The sequence below is a fragment of the Typha latifolia genome, chromosome 3 (genome assembly GCF_019914945.1).
Source record: "Typha latifolia isolate L0001 chromosome 3, TyphaL0001v2, whole genome shotgun sequence".
Classification (NCBI taxonomy): Eukaryota; Viridiplantae; Streptophyta; class Magnoliopsida; order Poales; family Typhaceae; genus Typha; species Typha latifolia.
The window spans coordinates 14,369,262-14,388,942 of record NC_133088.1 but is presented as its reverse complement, the minus strand read 5'-3'; the positions used below and the strand labels follow the sequence as shown (position 1 = coordinate 14,388,942).

The 19,681-nt window shown below is 37.2% G+C and overlaps 4 protein-coding genes across 5 annotated transcripts; 1 reads left to right on the top strand and 3 right to left on the bottom strand.

Annotated features, from left to right (window-relative positions):
* Positions 1 to 1,170: 1,170 nt before the first annotated feature.
* Positions 1,171 to 4,973, bottom strand: LOC140784075 (uncharacterized). Its single transcript, XM_073131259.1, has 4 exons — positions 4,838 to 4,973; positions 3,955 to 4,049; positions 3,465 to 3,733; positions 1,171 to 2,331 (listed from the first exon to the last, which is right to left on the bottom strand). The coding sequence occupies exons 1-4, from the start codon at positions 4,865 to 4,867 to the stop codon at positions 1,517 to 1,519; spliced, it is 1,209 nt and encodes a 402-aa protein (XP_072987360.1). The 5' UTR covers positions 4,868 to 4,973; the 3' UTR covers positions 1,171 to 1,516.
* Positions 4,974 to 7,748: 2,775 nt separating this feature from the next.
* Positions 7,749 to 9,899, top strand: LOC140784553 (uncharacterized). Its single transcript, XM_073132033.1, has 2 exons — positions 7,749 to 8,284; positions 9,412 to 9,899. The coding sequence occupies exons 1-2, from the start codon at positions 7,934 to 7,936 to the stop codon at positions 9,826 to 9,828; spliced, it is 768 nt and encodes a 255-aa protein (XP_072988134.1). The 5' UTR covers positions 7,749 to 7,933; the 3' UTR covers positions 9,829 to 9,899.
* A 196-nt stretch (positions 9,900 to 10,095) lies between these two features.
* Positions 10,096 to 11,339, bottom strand: LOC140784019 (probable protein phosphatase 2C 80). Its single transcript, XM_073131196.1, has 3 exons — positions 10,788 to 11,339; positions 10,506 to 10,655; positions 10,096 to 10,380 (listed from the first exon to the last, which is right to left on the bottom strand). The coding sequence occupies exons 1-3, from the start codon at positions 11,337 to 11,339 to the stop codon at positions 10,096 to 10,098; spliced, it is 987 nt and encodes a 328-aa protein (XP_072987297.1).
* A 334-nt stretch (positions 11,340 to 11,673) lies between these two features.
* On the bottom strand, positions 11,674 to 18,758 carry LOC140784538 (probable LL-diaminopimelate aminotransferase, chloroplastic). 2 transcript variants are annotated; one of them, XM_073132014.1, is made up of 10 exons: positions 18,585 to 18,758; positions 18,428 to 18,507; positions 16,319 to 16,386; positions 15,723 to 15,839; positions 15,175 to 15,237; positions 14,466 to 14,570; positions 14,226 to 14,276; positions 13,694 to 14,014; positions 12,294 to 12,500; positions 11,674 to 12,222 (listed from the first exon to the last, which is right to left on the bottom strand). In XM_073132014.1, exons 1-10 carry the CDS (start codon positions 18,665 to 18,667, stop codon positions 11,929 to 11,931), a joined length of 1,389 nt encoding a protein of 462 aa, XP_072988115.1. In that variant the 5' UTR covers positions 18,668 to 18,758; the 3' UTR covers positions 11,674 to 11,928. The 2 variants fall into 2 exon arrangements, with proteins under 2 accessions (XP_072988115.1, XP_072988117.1); XM_073132016.1 differs by having other exon boundaries at positions 15,964 to 16,386; positions 18,585 to 18,754.
* Between the last annotated feature and the right edge of the window lie 923 nt (positions 18,759 to 19,681).

The window sequence follows — 19,681 nt, the reverse complement described above, 5'->3', positions numbered from 1 at the left end:
AGATTTGTTTGACCGAACTAAATCTATTTTTTAAATTATTTACGAAAAGGAATAACACTCATACTTAAATACTAAAATGAATTTATTTTACTGTGTCTCATTTAAAACTAACATGCTGATAAAATTAATATTTTTTTAAGTAAAGTGTTAATCTTACTAATACGAAATGATATCTCTTCTTGAAATTCTTCTCTTTTTAGTTTAAGGAGGTTTTTATTTAGAAAAATATTGTTATTATCAATGTTTTAATTTTAGATAAGTAAAACGCTTAACAATTAAATGTTTTAGTTAGGGCTATAATTAAATAGATCATTTTTTATATTTAAGTTTAAGTAAGTGTTGCCTATTTTGATAAATAAAATATAGCTAGTTTGGTCAAAAACTCTTAACTTCATCACGGATGTTGAAGCATAACTAAGAAAACTATGGTTCATGCTCTTGAATAATATTCTCTGCTTAGGATTTAGGAATGAGATGCTGAGATGCAGCAAACCATCAAAGAGCTAGGTTGATAGATAGATCGATTACTCAATTAAACGATCTCCATCCATCATTCAACTACTTTAGCAATATTCCTATTGCATTTTGTTAATTATTTAGCTTTCGGCATCCATCAAGTAGTTTGAGAATTATAAGATATTTAACTAATGGTGAACTCAAACAAGGCATCATAAGTTCGTTTTGTTTTGTTTTGTTTTGCTTTTGTTCTTTTTTGAGAATTTGGCCGGGTTTTATAATTTTTCTTTTGCTTAAAAGATAAAAAGAAGAAGAAGAACTCAATCAGAAAGTAAGACAAGTTTAACCAACCAACAAATGTAAGCATTGTTTTATCCTCCCAAAATGCTTAACCCACATATATATATATATATATATATATATACATAGTTTCTTGCTTCAATAGAGATGACACAATTGTAAAAAATTAAAGGTGGTTCTGAGTATATAAGATTTGTTGCTAAATGATTCGAGATACTTAGCTGATACGATCTATATGATGCGAATAATAAAAAGGGCAGATGCAAAGCAGAGAGAGGATAGAATTCGTCTGGAATTGAATAGAGAACTCTTCGTTTGATAGCAATGTGAATTCGCCCCATTGGAGTATGCAAAATACTTTATTCTTGTTAAGAAGTCAGCCCTAAAATCAAGATCATATGGATGGAGAACAAATTTTAGATCTCAACTGTGGCAAGTCTGAGCAAATGTTAATGTTAATTGATTGTGTCAAGAATTTGATTGACCACTTATGAATAAAGTTTACAGAAGGTACACAGAGCGACTGTTTAATTCTTGATAACTTATTTCTCATCCTAAAAATTCTACAACTGCAGACACAACAATAAGTTCATACGGAACTGAGAGCTTCATCTGAGGCAACCAGAAATGGAACCAAAAAGAAATTGATGCCAAACTTAGTTTCTTTCTACCATCTTGGTGTAACTTGTGTCAATTAGAAGCAATTGAAGGTGTTATGAATGAGAAAGGCAGATCAGCATCACAACATTAAGATATCAGCCTAGCTCCATCTCCGCCTATCTTCTTCTTCATCAACCGGGGTGTACCATTCTGGCCGTCTCTTTGAGTTGCTCAACCTGTAGTTCAGGAACACTTCTTCATCATGTAAAGCCCTTGTTGCAACCAGCGCAAGTGTCCTTATAACTAGAGCATTCCCCTGTTTACCATGAGAGCCTCCAGATTTAAACCAAAAGCTGCCAAATCTCTTCATCGTTACATTCTCTTCGTTCCCAAACACAAGATTAGGAATGTAAACTCTCATGTCCTTCTCAGTAACCGGAAAATCATATGGACAGACCATGACATTTGGGACTGCTCCCTTTGGCGGATGGTTGGCAAAATGGCCGAGGGCAAGTGGGTTTCTCCTCTCAAGTATATCCCCATGATTTCCCTTCTGATTGCTTTCCAAAGGCTTACTAAGCATCCTCCACATACGATCAGTCTGTCCCTCAAAATTTTCAGAAGTGTTTGTGCTGTACTCTGTCTGGTAAGAACCATCCCATATTTCTCGGGTTTCCCCACCAGCTCCCCATGGCTGTGCATTAATAACAATCCCATCATACCTTGTAATCAAATAGGAGTTGCAAGCATCGATTCTGGGATATCCAGGAATATACCGATAATAAGCTGGCGAATATATTACCCCCGGATAGAAAGCTAAAACAGCACCAGCACCGGCTTCTCCAGATACAAATAAACCTTGGCCAGCATCCTTGTGAGGAATTTGAGATTGCCTGATATCAAGAGTGTAACCAAGATGATCCCTCAGACTCTGTGATAATTCAAGGCGAGTCACCGACCTTGTAGAAGGCACAACTGCGCTGCAACACAGAGGGCATTAGTTCACAAGACTGAAATGACTCTGACAAAGGATTTCGACAAATGCTAGAAGCCTAGAAGGAAAAGAGTAAAAGCAGAAAAACAAATGCTGATGAAACTATAATATTTACTTTGAAGAACAGGCTGTTGATCTCTTATTTTTAGAACAAAGTTACTGACAATGTAACTCAAACAATATATTTACCAAGCCAAACATTTTTCAAAATGCCACATAGCTTTTTAGTTGCAGTAACTGTTCTCTGTCCAAGCCTCTCTTTCCATACCAACATCATGAGTTCGAATGCGTGCATGATAACAAGGTACAAATTAAACGTCAACATGGAAAACACAGCAATTTTAAACAATTAATGAATTAGACCAAAAGGATCAGTTCCAGTGTGGCATAGCTTAAGTACTCCAGGCAATTTAAAGTTGACAAGGTGAGATGTTTTTCTTAATGCTCCTCCACATCCAGTAGTAGGGAATTTAATTCTTGTGATTGCATTGCTCCTATTATGTCATCACATGGTAAAATGCAATAATGATGGGTCTTCAAATGAGGTGCTTTGATTTAACTTTTAAGTACAATTCATTGCTTTCCCACATCATGAATTCTTTGTTCACTCTTGGCTCCAAACATTTATCAAACAATGTTGACTACAGCCTTCAATTGGCCACTAAAGTTCAGTCCTGACAAGGTGTTCTTTCCACAATCTCTAGTAACAAAAACTATAGGACAATATATCACATGATGCAGCAATTAACCCAAAATGTTTATCTTGGATGTACTTTCATTTTCAGCAGTAAAGTCATATGTCATTCTCCATACCAAAAATGCCATCAGATGATTGTTTTCATCCTTTCAAGAAATCTTTTTTTTTTCAACTTCCAAGCTCTATTATCTAAAGCAAAATTATTCAGATCTAGCAACATTAAAATGGATTCAGCCTTCAGAAACTAGGACAATCTTTTCCTGTTGGAGTACATCAATTTTCTAATGCACGAAGAGTAAGCTAATAACAAAAGCAACAATAAAAATGTGTCTTCATCTATATTTGGGATGAGGGAAAGGCGTGAGGTTATGGATAGAGCATATACAAATTAATGAGGTGTCCTGAGAAAACAATTACCAGGCTGGTTGGCAGATGTCACTCCTCTACCAATGGCAAAACCCAGCCCACTGCGCCGAGAATCATTCTGGAATTCTGAAACTGAACTTGATGAATCAGGGTTGATATCAGAAAGAAGAATGCCATCCATTATTCGACATATGTTTTTTATTTGAAAATGAATATTTTCCTGCACTTGTTTCTGCTGGTCAGTAAAAGAGGCTTTGTTTGCCATATCAATAATCTCATCCACATCCTTCTCATCAGCATTCTTTCCAAGACGATTATAGCTGAAATAACATCACATGTGATGGAACAAAATTATTACACTAGAATTTGATTTAATCTCTTACCCTTCAACATAGAAGTATACCTCTTACTCCTAGCATATGCATTTCGGTATCTTGAGTATTTTAGATCATTAAATGAAACAAGTGGGTACCAGTTACTTATTGAAACACTTGAAATAAGTGAAGTGGAAGTTGGCTTCATCTAAAAGAAATGCAATTACCTAGTATAAAGAAACAAACCATTAACATCAGACTCAAACTGAAGACGCCTTGGATCTCGAACAAAAGTCGGACTCCTTGCAAGTGTTTTGATGGCCTGGCCATGCAGTATAAAAAAACAATAATGAAGAAAAGGTGAGTGCTTAAATTGAAAATATCAAAATAAATACAGCATCACTAAATACCCATTCTGCCAATTCTTCTCTTTTACCCGTTCATTATAAACACTCTGTTAAAAAGCAGAAAATGAAGAGCTTTCACAGCACGTGTAAAGCTTTATTGAACAGGAAAAATCTAAAACTAGCAGGATAGATTGTGCCCCCGATGATCAGAACAAATGAAACTATTTCAGAAAAAAGTGATTACTGATCTTCAAAATGCCCAATTTTTTATCTAACTAAATTCAGATATTGTTCTGGGAAGTTGCATTGCAGAGAAAATCCCTATTCATAAGTGAGGAGAATCAAGCGAGTCTTTCACACGCATGTTCTTAGAAGATTCAACTCAAGCATATGCCCAAAAGCTATTGAAGAACTCCTAACTCCTATGATCATACTAATATTACAACCCATTACCTAACAGTTCTCGAAAACCCTTCTGCTTGACAACTAGCTAACTAATGGGTGCACATAAAACCCTTAAGATCCACAGAAACTACACAAGGAGGCGCCAATCACAACTCAAATTGCCTCACTAACAGCAGATTCAAACCCAAAAACGATTCGCTTCAGAAATGAAGCCAGTAAGCTCTAGATTTAAACAACTAAATGAAACCAAAACCCTAGCAATAACCAACGTTTGCTTCGAAGGATCGAGCCAGGGTGATGCAGATTAGATTAGAGCAAGGAAATTTGGACGGAAGGAAGTGAACAATGATGAAGATACCTCTTGGAATCTTTGAAAGAGGGAAGCCATGATCTTCTACAAGATCTGGGACAAAAATAATGGCTAAAGAAAGCTTTCTTGGAGTCGGATCTCAAACACTGGAAAAAGGGTTTTAACCAACCCCTCTTGTTATTAAAAAAGGGTTTTCCAATTTGGAATTTGGGCCATCTTTGTGTAGCCTGTTGGGCCTCATGTTGTGTATATTAGTCTGGGAAAATATGGCGAACCAGTAAAGACCGTTTGGTTGCAGAATAATGAAAATTTAAACCTACATTTTTACCATAATATCTCGTTGGGTGTTTGGTTGGAAAACAAAGTCCTACTCCAAGTCATTACGTTGCCAAACTGTTTCTCCAAACTAACTGCATTACCGAGCCATCAACTGAAACAAGATAAACCACTAAACCACTAACCACTAAATAATTTCTCTACAATATTATTTAGGATTTGGAGTTGAACCCATAACCTTCTTAGTCATGAAAAAAATAACTACAACTCTATGATTGGTTAAATATGACTCTATTCCAATCATGCTATGGGCCTAGAATACAAAAGATTGATATGATATAGTCGGGGCATGCTCCCCGACCTAGACGGTACCAAAAGAAAGAAGATATTGCAAACTGAATGAGTGAATTAGCCGTCCGTTGGTACTATCAAAGGTCCGAGAGTGTGGATATCCTAAATGACATAGAGACTAGGCTTTGACACACAGAATATGATCGATCTAGACTTTGACAATCAATCTCCACATCGAATCCCGAGAACCTACATTGAGAGCATTTGGATAGCATATGGAGCAAACCAAAGGCCGAAGCTCGAAAGGGGGATGGATAATGCCGACGAGAAATGATTCACCGCTATTATTGGGTGCAGACCAGGAAACTCGCACCACTAGACAGAGTCTTGCTAGAGAAGGAAGGCTCCATCGATATTTAGCTTCAAACGGAGCCCAACCCAACTGGGGCCATGGATGACCTCGAAGTAGAGGGTGGGCGAGGCATTTTGTAGCCAGGAGACGGGTTTTGAAGACAATTTGAGCCGGAGTGTCTTTGCCATTATTGAAGATTCTTATGTTTTTGGCCTTTCACAAATGACACAGGGCGAGCAGCGCATGGACTAGAGGGTAGTAGACTTGATTTCCTCTTACAGCCGTGAAAGGCCTAGTAAGCATATCACTAGTTAATTTGGGGAGACTGGGACATATGGAGAAGACTCTGTGGCCAAAGGTAGCTCTAGCTACCTGTACAAGTGCTGAAAATAATCTAAGGACTCATTTCTCTCATTCAAGTCACTAAAAGAATGCAATCTATCTATGCCGAGTGATGATGGCTACCTGGACCCCAAGTACTTTTTTTAAAGATTTGGCTCTTACTCAGTGATCAATAATATTTGGCGAAGCAAGGCAAGGTGCTTTCGATAGGCAACACGAAGTGTCGTAGACTCGGACAACATAATTTTAGCTGGCCTTTATTATTATTATTATTATTTTTATTTTTTTTTGTGGAGAATGATAGAAAATATGTTTAAAATTACATAAATTTATCATATTTATACAATATAGATACCATCATACATGGCATCAAAAATGGACATGTTATTATATCGCAGTCAAGTTATAAGTCAGAAATTACATTATGATCGCATTAAAGTTTGATAATATATTTTAATATATTATTGGAGAGGGCAATCAACTGGTTATTTTGCATTTTGGAATTACTTGACGGAATATTCTAAAATTTTATCCCAGCTAAAAGCTGGGATAATGATATCTAGATAAATGTACTTATTTCGTTTTCTTAATCCATTGCCTTTCTTTTTCTTAATAAGATTGTATACAAATTAATCGTACAATGTGCAACTCAATAAGTAGCAAATCTAACATAAAAAATTAAAAAAAAAGAAAAAGAAAAAATCCAACAAGTGAAAACGATTTTTAAAAGAAAAAGAAAAAGAAAAAGAAAAATTATGACCAACTGTAGAATAAGCCAGCAAATTTTAGCTCAATATCAGCTGCAATATACTTGCATTCATGTTAACTTCTATATGCCTTCTCGTTTAGCTTATTTAATATTTGAATTTCTCCAAATTGAGACGTGTGGGGAGTGCTTTGGACCTTTAAGAGTAATATTGACCTGCTAATCCTGGCCTTCTGGCCTATTCTCGCTACTTCCGAGGCAGTTTAATTAGCCATCATTTGCCAATTTGACCATCGTTCTGTTTCCTAATTTCCCACTATTTAATAGCACACAAGAAGAGTATTGAAGGGGCTAATGGGCCCTTAATTAGCTGGATAAAGTTAGACTCCGGCACGATACGATTAATTGGCTAACTATTGCCTATGGTATATCATATGCAACGACTTAGTCAACTATCCTTAGAGAACTCCACACTTGTAGGACACCTCTATATCCCTGCCATTGGCCGACTGGTTGAAGGCATATGAACTCTTTATTTTCTCTTTGGTTTTTATTTAAACAGAAGGAGTTATATGCAAAATGGTATTTAATTTTTAAAGAGCATACACGAAAATAGAACTGATATTATCCTAATTTTTTGAAAGCATAGAGTTTTGTTTACTAGCTATTATAATTTAGTAGTTGAGTCTTACTCGTTCATGATTAAATTAATATTTTTACTAAATTACTATATAGTATTTCTTTAAAGGGTTGGCTAATTATTTAATCTGCATATCAGGCGGTATATGACTCATAATTTATCGAAAAGAGAAAAAAAAACACATAGGCTTTTATATATATATATATTCTTATATTTGTATGTACAATATCCCTTAGGAACATACTTGCTAGTAGTTTGAAGATATCCCATGTAAAATTACAGAGATTTGAGGGTATATATATATATGTATGCGTGTGTGTGTTTATATATAATATGATAAGAAGTAAGAAGTGGGAACCAATTAATCCCAATGATTTCTATATTACAATGACTTGTCAAAGAAGAAGAAGAAGAAGAAGAAGAAGAAGAAGGGGGATATTGAGACTTTGAAGTCTATGGAGAGGAAAATGGAGACCTCATCCCCTCTCCCTCTAAACTCTCTCCCAATTCTCTCTTCACCCCTCCCTATCTGACAACATGGACGCCAAGGAGGAAGGCAACAGTACTACTACTACTACTACTACTACCACCACCACCACCACCACCACCACCACCACCAAACCAACGCCGCCAAAACTCCCAAGAAAGAGAAAGAGATCCTTCTTATTCCTCACTTCTTGCTTCTGTGGCTCCGCCGCCGACCCCGAAGCCTCGCAGAAGCCGAGCGGCGAGGTCGGTAGCAAGAAGAACAAGCGCAAGTTCTCACGGTTCTCATGGTTCTCATGGTCTCCTTTTAAGAAGAAGAAGAAGGAGAAGAAGAAGAAGAAGGAGAAGGAGAAGGAGAAATCTATTTCCTATGTTAAAGCTTCAGCTAAGCAGCAGCTAAAGGTATGTCTGGATTGCTAATTCCATCGATTGCTTTGTTGTGAAGGAAGGATCGATCGATTGTTGATCTTGTTTCGACGGTCGTGATAAGGATTAGACTTGGGTTTGTGTTTTGGGTGTAGTTTAATCGTCGCACGTACGTAGGCGAATGCGTTAACGCGGTTTGTGGGATATTTCCACATCTCCCTGTGATCAATATTTCCGGGGATCTCCCGTTCCACTAATCTTAATCCGCACGAATATTGATGTGCAGACTAATTGTCACGTGCGCGTTAGTTAACTTCTCTACCGGTCGTCTCTATCTCCTCGAGGAAGTCTACGTTTAGATGCTTCCGAGTGGGACCCGCATGACGCGTAGGATGTGTGATGAGTGGACAGGATTCTCTACCGCGTGAGCTGTAGGATTCTCCTACAACCCGGTTACACGGCTAAAGATGCTGGTCAATAGGAAAATCTTGTCTCTTTGTTTATTTAACATTAAAAATTTCTCTTTTTTTCTTGACATATTATGGACTAGGAAAAATAACCATTAGATTAGTTTAGACAAAGGGACTCATTTTTTTTCTTCATATAACTAGGCCAATCCTCTAAGCAAACGGGTTAGTAATCTAGGATAGGTTAGATAGATCTATAGAAAAATAAATTATCTTCTTATAGAGCTATTTATCGTAGAAAAAGGAATAAAATTCTATTATTATTATTTTTTAATTGTGGTCATTGCCCATTTGTTATTTCCTTATATTTTTCTCTTGTTTTCGTATAAAGGTTGGGAGTCCACACTCTCCTCCTCATTAGTGATTTATAGCTTAAAAATCTCTTATTGATATTTACATGTATACCTCTTTAAACATAGATTGTTAGCAAAGATACATACTCGGTTATTTTTCAAATTATATTAATTTATTTGGAAAAAGAAAAAAATATTCTTAACTAAATTATTTTTATTAAAACGAGAATAAGGATATTTCTGTATTTTGATGGTTAAATTGTTTAAATTTGGACTATTAATAAACTCTTAAGTTATATCTATATAAAATAAGAGTTTAAATGATTTAAATATAAAAAATCGTGTGTTTTTTAGATATATATATATAACGTACTCTTACAAATTAATCTCTGATCCAATGCAGGCTAAGAGCACCAAAACCCGTAGCATCACCCAAGTCAACGTCAACGCCAGCCAGCAGCAGCCGTCAATCCTCCTCACGAACTCGAGCCGGATTCTTGAGCCGATCCAATCAGAAACCCGGTCCAGCCAGCCCGGCTCGACCGGCCGGTTCGAACAGGAGGCCGGGTTATGGGTGATGTTAATGACACTAGCCTTGATAGTGTTCTTTGGCCGTGTCACTGCAGTGGTAGTCCTATGCACCTTCTTCTATTTAATTCCATTCCTAAGGGTTCCGGCAAGCGACGACGGCGCCGCCGCCGCCGCCGCCGCCTCCGGGGAAGTCGACATGGATTCGGAGGGTTACAAGAAGAGGATCGTATTGGGAGGATTGCTGGAGAGGGATAGCCGGAGGCATTCGCGTGTTTATGTAACCAGCTAAGCTAGTTAGGCTACAATATATTGATACTTTTATTCTTTTATTTATTTTTTTAATTTTTTTTCCTTTGTTCATAGGGTTGTTTTATTCTCGTTCATTTTGAATTCCTCTATATTCTCATATTATTGACATAATAAAAACAAACATAAGCGGATTAATAAATACCCATACAACAAAGAAGAGGGTTTTATTTTATAAATTTTCAAAAAAAAAAAAAAAAAAAACAAGAGAATATGACAATGGTTATAGCAAGGAGAGTTAATTAGCTAGTTACTCCACAATGGAGATGAGGACGACGGTGATATCGTCAGGCTTCCCGCCGTTGCGTGGCTTTCCGGCGTAACGACTGGCAATGGAGAAGGGCGTCTCCCTTGTCCAGGAACACGACATGCTATAAGCCAAGTTGGCAACAATGGAGGCGACTCTCTTGGCATCCAGGCCGAGATCAAACCCACTCTTGATAACGTAGGCCAACTCTTTATCCAGCATGTTGTCGAACAGCCCATCCGTGCCGACGACCACCACGTCTCCTGGCTCAACCTTAAACCTCTTCACCTGATTCAATGTAATTAAGCATCATCCGATCGAGTTAGAACGTGAGCAAAAATGACTTGAGAGGTTCATTACTTGTGCAGTACGTTTGAGTTCATCCGATGATTAATGCCGGATGTTATACTAACCGATAGCATTGTCGTTGAAGGCTTCCAAGAAGACCTCCTCAATTGATAAGGTTTGTTGAATACTTGTTGCATTACAGGAGAGTGAAGCAAGGCAGCACCGTCTCTGATCAGTACGTAGCCGCAATCACCAATATTTGCGCAAGAAATCATCTGCATATATATATATTCCAAAACTACTTTTAAACTATCCAGAATTGATAAATTCCAGTCATTACTCATTTAAGGGTATACACGCATTAAAAAGAAGAAGAAGAAGATTTAAAGATTGATCAAAGAACAAACCTGGTCACGGAGTGAAACAATGCAGGCAGTGCAAGAACCCTCTGCCGTGGTACGCTGATGAGCTAACTTCATCACTACGTGAGGATCGACGTATGTCTCCTTCTCTTGCCGGGCGGCGCCCTTGGCCTTCGACATGAGCTCTCGGGCGTAAGCTCCGGCATCGACGCCCGCCTTCCTCCACGAGCCGACGCCGTCCGCCACTCCGACGACCTGCTTCTCTTCGCATATGAAGAACGCATCCTCGCCCAGCTGATCGACCAGTCCCCCAGTCACGCTCTTCTTCGGTATGTAACACGACGCCGCCGTCATCCGCAACGGCTTCTTCTTCTTCTCGCCGGCCGCGGGCGGCTCGGGGGTGTGATTACTAGAGCTCTCCTTATGGGAGGTTAACATGGCGTTTAGCTTGGATTCAATCCTTGCAAAATTTGCGAGAGTCGCGTGCATGCATGAGCTGCTCTCTGGAAGCCGAAAGATGTCGAGAAAAAACGAGAGAAGCAACTCTTCATCCTCCCGGCTAGGATCTTCTAGTGCGTTTCTTTCTTCCATAACCATATCTCTTTGCTCTGTTTCTTGGTTGGGGATCGAGTTGAGAGAAGGTGAAACGTTGACACTCGATTGTTGTACGCATTGGATTGGGGGATTAGTTTTAATTTTATAGTTAACAAAGATCTAATCTCGTTCTTGCTCGGTTTCCTTTTAGTGTTCGAGTTTGTATCGTAGTAGGAGTTTATTTGCCTTCCGAGTTCATATCTTACATGAAATGAGTTTCTTACTCGTATACTATTACAAACTTTCTTTCTTATTTACGCATGTACCCTTCTAAATTTCATATTTATTTGTATACGTTACTTTTTGAGACCTGGTAGATAAAAAGACAAAAATACTCTTAACCAAAAAAATATATATTTAATCATATTTTCTCCCTTCAATTTAAATCAAAATGTGCTCCAATGCAAGCTATGAAAATTGAAGTGCATTACAGCTGAAACTGAAACAGCCTCTAAAGGCCTTGCAATCCGTTATCATAGACCAATGCCAAAGTACACCAATTGTAAAATGTAATCAAACTTGAATAGCATTAAGTTATTAATGCACTTCTCAACAGTAATGTCATGGAGTGTTATTGCGAGGATGTCTTTGCTTACTTGTACAGCTGCTTCAATCTTTTAGCAGCTTCAAGAACATTTTCTCTATGACCAAATGCACTAACCCTAACAAAGCCTTCACCCCCTGGTCCAAACCCACTGCCCGGAGTAGTAACTATATGCGCCTTCTCGAGAATCTCAGCAAACACCTCCCATGAGCTTCGACCCGGGAAGTGCACCCAAACATAGGGAGCATTCTTCCCACCATAAACATTGAAGCCAAGCGAGGTAAAGGTGTCAACAATGATTTCAGTGTTCTCCTTGTAGAATCTGACTGTGTCGTGCATGGCCTGCACAAAAAAAATTGTCGCAATACATTGATTGTTGAAAAAATAGCCAGCCCAACAGTTTAAAACCTCACCTTTAAACCCTCAGACGAAAGACAAGCTAGACCCCCAGCTTGAGCAACATTAGATGCACCATTAAAGCAAGTGCAAACAATGCGATTGAAATCCTTTGCAACAGGAGATCCATCAGAGAAAAGCAACTCCTTAGGGACCACAGTCCAACCGAGACGAACACCAGTGAAACCAGCATACTTGGAAAAAGATGACGTCTCAATAGCAACCTGCAAACAATGGGTCTCATGCATCAGATAGTCCTCATCAAAGCCTACAACAGAACGTCAGAGAAGCGGACAGCTTTTCTTTTCGAGTATCCTGAGACGGCCAATATTTGGTTGACTAGAGAGAACTTTTTTTCAGATGCCTATGTGGTATTACATAATATAAGTTAACAGTAGAAAAGTTCTCAACCTGTGGGTTAACAGAGAAGAGATTTCGAAATCAAGTCACTTGCAAGTAGGGTAATCAACTCATTAATCTTCATTTGATCTGCATATCTGATCCACATAACAGAAGGGCATTGGCTGAAACAACTAATGTTAAATGCAAGCTAGCACACTGGTTTGCTCATACTTTTAGGAGCTTTACTATGGGCAGGTCCTATTGTTTGTTAAAGATTAGTCTAGGGACTGCAAAGAAAAAGTCTATAACCACTGAAGCTACCACTGTACAATCGGGAACAGTATTCAGGTAACTTTTCTTACTAGAGGGGAAAAAAAATTGTGTCATAAGGAGGCTGATATCTGCAACAAGGGGGTCATAAACATGCTTTATCCTCTAGAAAGAAATTAAATTTGAGGTTCGGCTGCCTCTTCTTACACAATGAGGAAGCAGTGAGTAAATGTTGACTAGAATGAAGCTCTGAAAGTCTTGCATAAATGAGAGAATGAAGCTCTGATAGTCACGCATAAATGAGAGAAAAAAATGCATAATTAGCTGTCGGGTAGCTTTAAAACAGAAATCCAAAAAAATTCTGCTTTCAAAAGAAAGAGTAAATGTTGACCAACATGGTATGTGAGTCATCTATATTTCTTCTTCCTTCAGTGACTGAAGTACATAATGACAGAAGTCTATGATCTTATCCATGTATAGATGGAACTTTCAACAGCAGCTAGGTCTAGAAAAAAGTTGTGACTGAAAGTTTGATGATACTTATGATGATAGTTGCATCTGTTAACACAAAAATCTATGGGCTAGTGTTCTCTTTAATGGACCCTAACCTAATATTTTACAATCTAATGCAAAAACTTGTAACAGATTGTAAAGTAGCTTGTAATAAAATAAATACTAATAATATTGGGCTTGATTTTCAAATAGAACAAATCATAGTGTAGAACAAAAGTAAAGATGGAAAAGAGAATCTAGCAAAATCATCACTTAAGCACAGGATATTGAAGAGTTCCATTTTTTTGCTTACCTCTTTTGCTCCAGGAATTTCAAAGATAGACCGTGGGCTATCATCTGATATATACATAGCATATGCAGAATCATAAACTATGATGGATCCATTGTCCTTTGCAAATTGTACTAGTTTCACTAGCTGGTCTCTGGAAGCTGCAGCTCCAGTTGGATTGTTTGGTGAACAGAAGAAGATGATATCTGCTCGTGACATGCTTGACAAATCAGGGAAAAAGCCATTCTCATATGTGCATCTCATGTATTCAATATTTCCATACTTCTCAACATCCTTATCAAAGAGGCCAGTTTGCCCCATAATAACGCTTGAATCAACATATGCCTGTAAGTCAGAACAGTGATAAGAAATCAAGCATGACTAAGCTAACATTTTAAGCAATGATATAGGAATCGAAGACATTAGCCATTAATGCAACATATTGACTTTCAAACTTCAAAAGATGCATATCAATTAAGATTTAAGATATCATGTATCTCATACGAATAATAAATAGGGCTCAAAGAAAGAAAAAAAAAACTACAGAACAACTTACAGGGTATGATGGATCTTGAGCTGCCATCTTGACCTTAGATCCAAAAAGCAGCTGCACATAATCAAAAGCCGGTATGAAGCCATATATTTAGCTGAAACATACAGAGCATGTTCATCAAAATAATTCAGCAAGATAAAACATCAAGATTTGTATTTACTTGTTCAGCAGCATCTCTTGCGATGGCGAAGTAAAATAACAAAATAAGAATGAGAGGAAAAGCGAACAAGCGGATGAAGGAACCTGCAGACGAGAAATGTCGCATTTTGCACCATCTGAGACAAATACATCAGCCTCTTCAATGCCAAGGTCTCTATAATAGGTTGATGTTATTGCAGCTCTTAGTTTCTGTACAAGAAATCAACCAATGATGGTTACAATGAAACAATAAATATACATCCCAGTTGAAGCTGAAGACAGTATGATCCACATGCTATGGTAACATACTAACATTAGAGACCCAGTTTTATATGATAATAACAAAACTGTTTATGATAACTCAGAAAATTTGCAAAAAGAAAAGAATGATGGAAAATCAAAAGGGTAGAGAGAGAGAGGGTCAGATTGAGAAGAGGGAGGTTAAATTAAAAATTATGCATCCTTTTTATCAACTTGATTACATATATGTTATATGAATTTATGGGGCTATTTGCAGAAAAAAAAACCTTTCGGTTTTAGTAATAGTAAGATTGGGCTTTGAAACTGAATGTGTTTATTTTTTATGCCTAGATACATATATTTTTATAATAAATACACACAATTTACATAAGAGATATGCACAAAAACTCAATCTTACTATTTTAAAAATTGAAGAGTTTTTTTGTACAAATGACCCAAATTTATGGGTGTACATTTTCTCTTAACTAGTTTCAATAACCACCTTTGTAAAATCTAGATATTGCCTACTAGAGAATATGTGATCATATAGGTTGATGGTAGAACTACTATGTACCTTGTCACCTTGTTCTGCTCCATAACCACTATAACCGTCAATAGTTGATAAAGCATGTGCTCTCTGCAATGACAAAGTATTCTCATAGCATTACAAGTCATCACAAATAGTTCCAAGCGTTAATAGACACAACAAAGACAAAAAATTACTTGACAAAAAACTAGAAAAGGCTCAGAATCCATGTCCTAAACAAGTAAATGCAGCTGCAGGAAACTTGTGCATACAATAACAATGGAGCAAGTCATGTTCTTCGTCTTCATTCAGGAATATATTCGATCGAATCATCAAACCACACAATAACTGCCCTCCAATGCTTAACTGCTTTACAAGAAATATTATGGAGCAAGACATGGTCTTTGTTTTCATTTACGACATTTAATGGAAAAGTGGTACCTTTTTGCTCAAAACTATGAATAGATTAGTAGGATTTCATTAGATGAAAATAAAAGCTATTCTTATAAAACCTGTAGTACCAAAATCAACACATAACAGCAATCAGAACTACTTTCTACAACAGGAAAGATAAACTATCTATTAAAGTAGATTACCATAGCCATGGCAGCAGTTATAACTTCTGGGATGGGTTCTGTAGTGTCACCAATACCAAGGCTTATCACTTTTGCATCAGGATACTTCAACATGTGAGCTGACCTTCTTCTAGCAATCTGCTCAAACAATTCAAAAGACATTAATATAATTTCTAAGAGTCTGCATAATACTGTCAAACTATTTGTTATTGAGACATCAAAGATAATTAAGAGAACAATCAACCCAGACTAAAACCTTTACCTAGCCTAACAAATGCAGTACGCATTCTAGTGTACAATCTTCCACGCAAAGTTGCACATTGCAACATATTTGAAAATCAAGGGGGGAAATATTCCCTCTGTTTGACCAATTCTCACCTCCAGTCCTCATTTTACTTAATGCAAGGTGACAAGGAGTGTTGATTTATCAAAAAGTGATGAGCAGCACTTCCCACATGTCAAAATACCAAAATACAAATTGCATAATCCAAAAGATCAATCCCTATTACTGCTCTAACCAAATTTGTTGATATTGTTGTGTCTTTCCAACCAATACAGCCTGGAAGAAAATAATGATACAAGAAACAAGATACATAAATAAGAAGAAACATACTTACCTCTGGAAACAAGTAGCCTGCTTGAAGTTTTGCCATATTCTCATTCCGAGAAACCTTTGTCTTGTAAGCTTCATAAAACACTTAATAAATTCAGTAATATGAATAATCTTGATATTTTGTCCAATGTTAATAAATCATACAAGGTTAAGAAAGCTAACTACCAGAATAAGGAAATAATGAATAATTTTATTTCAATTGATGATAAAAAAAAACACTTGAAGATTCTTCCCCCAGCCATTATGCTTATATCCAATGAGTAAAAAAGGCTTCATGCATCCCAATAGTTTTCCTTACATTTTTCTTCTTTTTTTTCTTTTGTATTCCCTTACTTTCTTATGATGTATGCTTAACTATGTAGACCCTTGACATTGAAGAGAGAAAATTATGATTCTTGAGCACTTGTACGCCTTTTTTTTTAAAAAAAAGGACAGTAGTAAAAGAATACCACTTCCAAAAATGACAGTCAAAATAATCGAGCAACTCGAGTTCGGTTTGAGCTCGACTTAGTTAAGGCTTGGCTGGAAATTAAATGAGCCAAACCTAATCAAGAAATTAGCCTCGAAATTAATTTCAAACCAAGTCTGATGACAAGCCGGCTCGCTCAGGCTCAGTCAAAAGGCTCGAATTTATATATATATAATATTAATTTATATTACAAATAATTTGTGATGATTAGATCAAGATTTAATGGTTTATATTCATCTCTAACTTGATTAAATCTTAGCTTTAATCAAACCTTATTTATTTTAAGATTAAATCAAACTAGATGAAACCAACTTGAACAAGGTCGGCATTAGGCTTGAATTGGGCTTGTTTAAGGCTCAAGCTTGAATTAAGCTTGCTTAAAATAGGTTTGAATTTGGCTCATTTTAAGCTCGAGCTCAAATTAAGCTCGGCTTTGAATTGGTTTGAAAGTAAGTGAGCAGAGCTTAAACTAAAATGTGGGCTCAAAATACTAGGTTCGCTTAAGCTCGCCTCATTTATACCCAAACTTCTAACGGCAAAGCCAATAAAAGCTAGTCCCCTTTAAGATCTAAAAGTTTTTAATTTAGTATACCTAGGTAATTATGTGGTTCCCCCTCTAAAAAAGTTAGGTTGCCCCCTATGAAGATATCAACCTTTCATTCTATGTTAAATTGAATAGTTAACTTGTGTTATTTTGAAGGTTCTGAATCCCAATAGATGCGATGCCTTGTCTGACAAGCCTTCTAAAAATTAGGATTTTAAAAGATATAACTACATCGTATAATAATATACAAATTATGAGGTTTGAGTTAGGTCTTCAATGTGACCAGAGCTAAAACCATATAACTCTTCTTGACCTATCTTTCTCTCGCGCACACTTCTTATTATCTCTTCGCAAAGTAACAAAATCCAAGTCCTAACATTTCAAAATAGTTGAGAATGAACCTAAGAGCATTTTGAAGATGAAAAGGCAAATGGCTAAGAGCCCAAGATAAAACATATCTTATAGATCTTGCATATTGCGCTCACTACAAAGAGCTATTGTTGGTAAGCATTTCATAGGTTTTATTTGGTCATTTTAAGAGTGATCTCTTGTGTAAACTAGAAGAGATGCAATTAAAGAAATCACCAATTGTTTTGTAAAGTTTTGTAGTCATTACATAAAGAGATCGACAAATCATACACATTTTAATAGACTAATGCTTAAAGTTAAGGTATGCTAAACTATCCAATTCTTAAAATTTCTCTCTTTTTTCCCGGTGCATAGTGTTAATGTGTTAATATTGTGCTTCAAGTTGATATATTTAGTTATTTGATTTGCTTGATTGATTTTCTTTTCTCTAAATTTATAATTTTATTCTTAAAACTTAAGAGTACATAATTTTTTATTCTATTTTTAATAAACATATTTTGTCTATTTATTCTTTGTATTCTTATTCCAACTTTTATACATATTTTATTTCTTATAATTTTAATAATTGTTTTAATGTCATATTGAATATAATATAAACTATGCAAGTTCGTAAATTTATACCACATCGTAGATAAATCATTTTGCTACAGAAATAGAGCTATTCTTATTCGTTATTATCTTGTATATTACAAGATTAGTCGCAGATAGGAAATAAAAGAGCAGGCAATTACCGGTCTGCTCCGTTGGAGGACTGGCAACGCACAAGCAAATCCCATAGTTTCTTCGCGGAAGAGGAGCACTTGTTGGCGTTCTTTTGGGCCAAAGAAAAATAAAAGCATCAACAAGGTGTTAAATGGGGGAAAAAAAAGAAGGGAGAAAAGAAAATACCTGACGGCGAAGCCGGTGGGAGATAGGAAGGAAGAGGAGGTGGAGGAGATGGAGGCGGAGAATTGCGTCGCCGAGATCGACATTGTTACGTGCGGATGCTTCTTTTCTCGGCGACAATGGCGGCTAAGGAAAGAATGGGGTTTTGGGCTCTCTCTCTTACAAATTGGATCACTCGGAGAGTCGGGACTCGGGAGTGTAGTGTGTATTCCAGCACGCGATGAGATCCACGTGGCCCAGTTCGTAGATCGGACAGTTGTGGATTCGAATCCCAAAAGGACAAGGTAGCTCGACCCGGCCCAATCCGGTTTTTTTTTCCCTGAGTCTGATCAAGAGCGAACTTTAATCCGCTGGGCCGGGTCAGGCTTAAACTACAAGACCCAATCTATTAACTGAGCCAGACTTGGGGGGGGTGTGGTGGAGGAGAGAGAGTGATGTTTAAGCGTTATATATAAATAATAAAGACATGCACCAACCAAATAAAACCTATATTTATAAGCGTCATACTCAGTTGTGTCTAAAGTTTTATGTGAATTTTTATCTTTGGGATATACAAGCTTCTATACCCCTGTACGAAATCTTAGACACAGGATAATGTAATTGTTCAATTTAATTTTGAAGAAAGTTATACCTAAATTTTTTTAGGTTATAATGTTTCCACTATGTCTCTCGACGGTGACAGAAAGTACTTAATGATAATTATACCCCTAATAAGTTAATAAGCTCGTTAATTTAGCTAGAAAATAAAATAACAATTATACCCCTTTACTCCCTTGCCTAACGTCTAACATTCTATTCTTCACCCCACATCAACGATGAGCTCGCACCAGAAGAGACTTCAAGGAGGCACTCGTCTACGCCCTCCGTGCTGTCGGAGAAGGGCCCAGTGCGTCATCATCCGTGCTACCCTCACCCTCGCCCTCGTCGTAGGCAAAAGCTCATCCTCAAGGCCAATGGACGGATCCATCGTTGCTGTCGACAATGAGACGAGGAAGGGAAGATGGGGGAGGCAATGTCTGTTGGTATTGGCCGGCTAGCGATGCTGCCCCTCACCGCCGGTGGTCTTGGCTGGTGCTTGGCTATCGCAAGTCGGCGGCTGG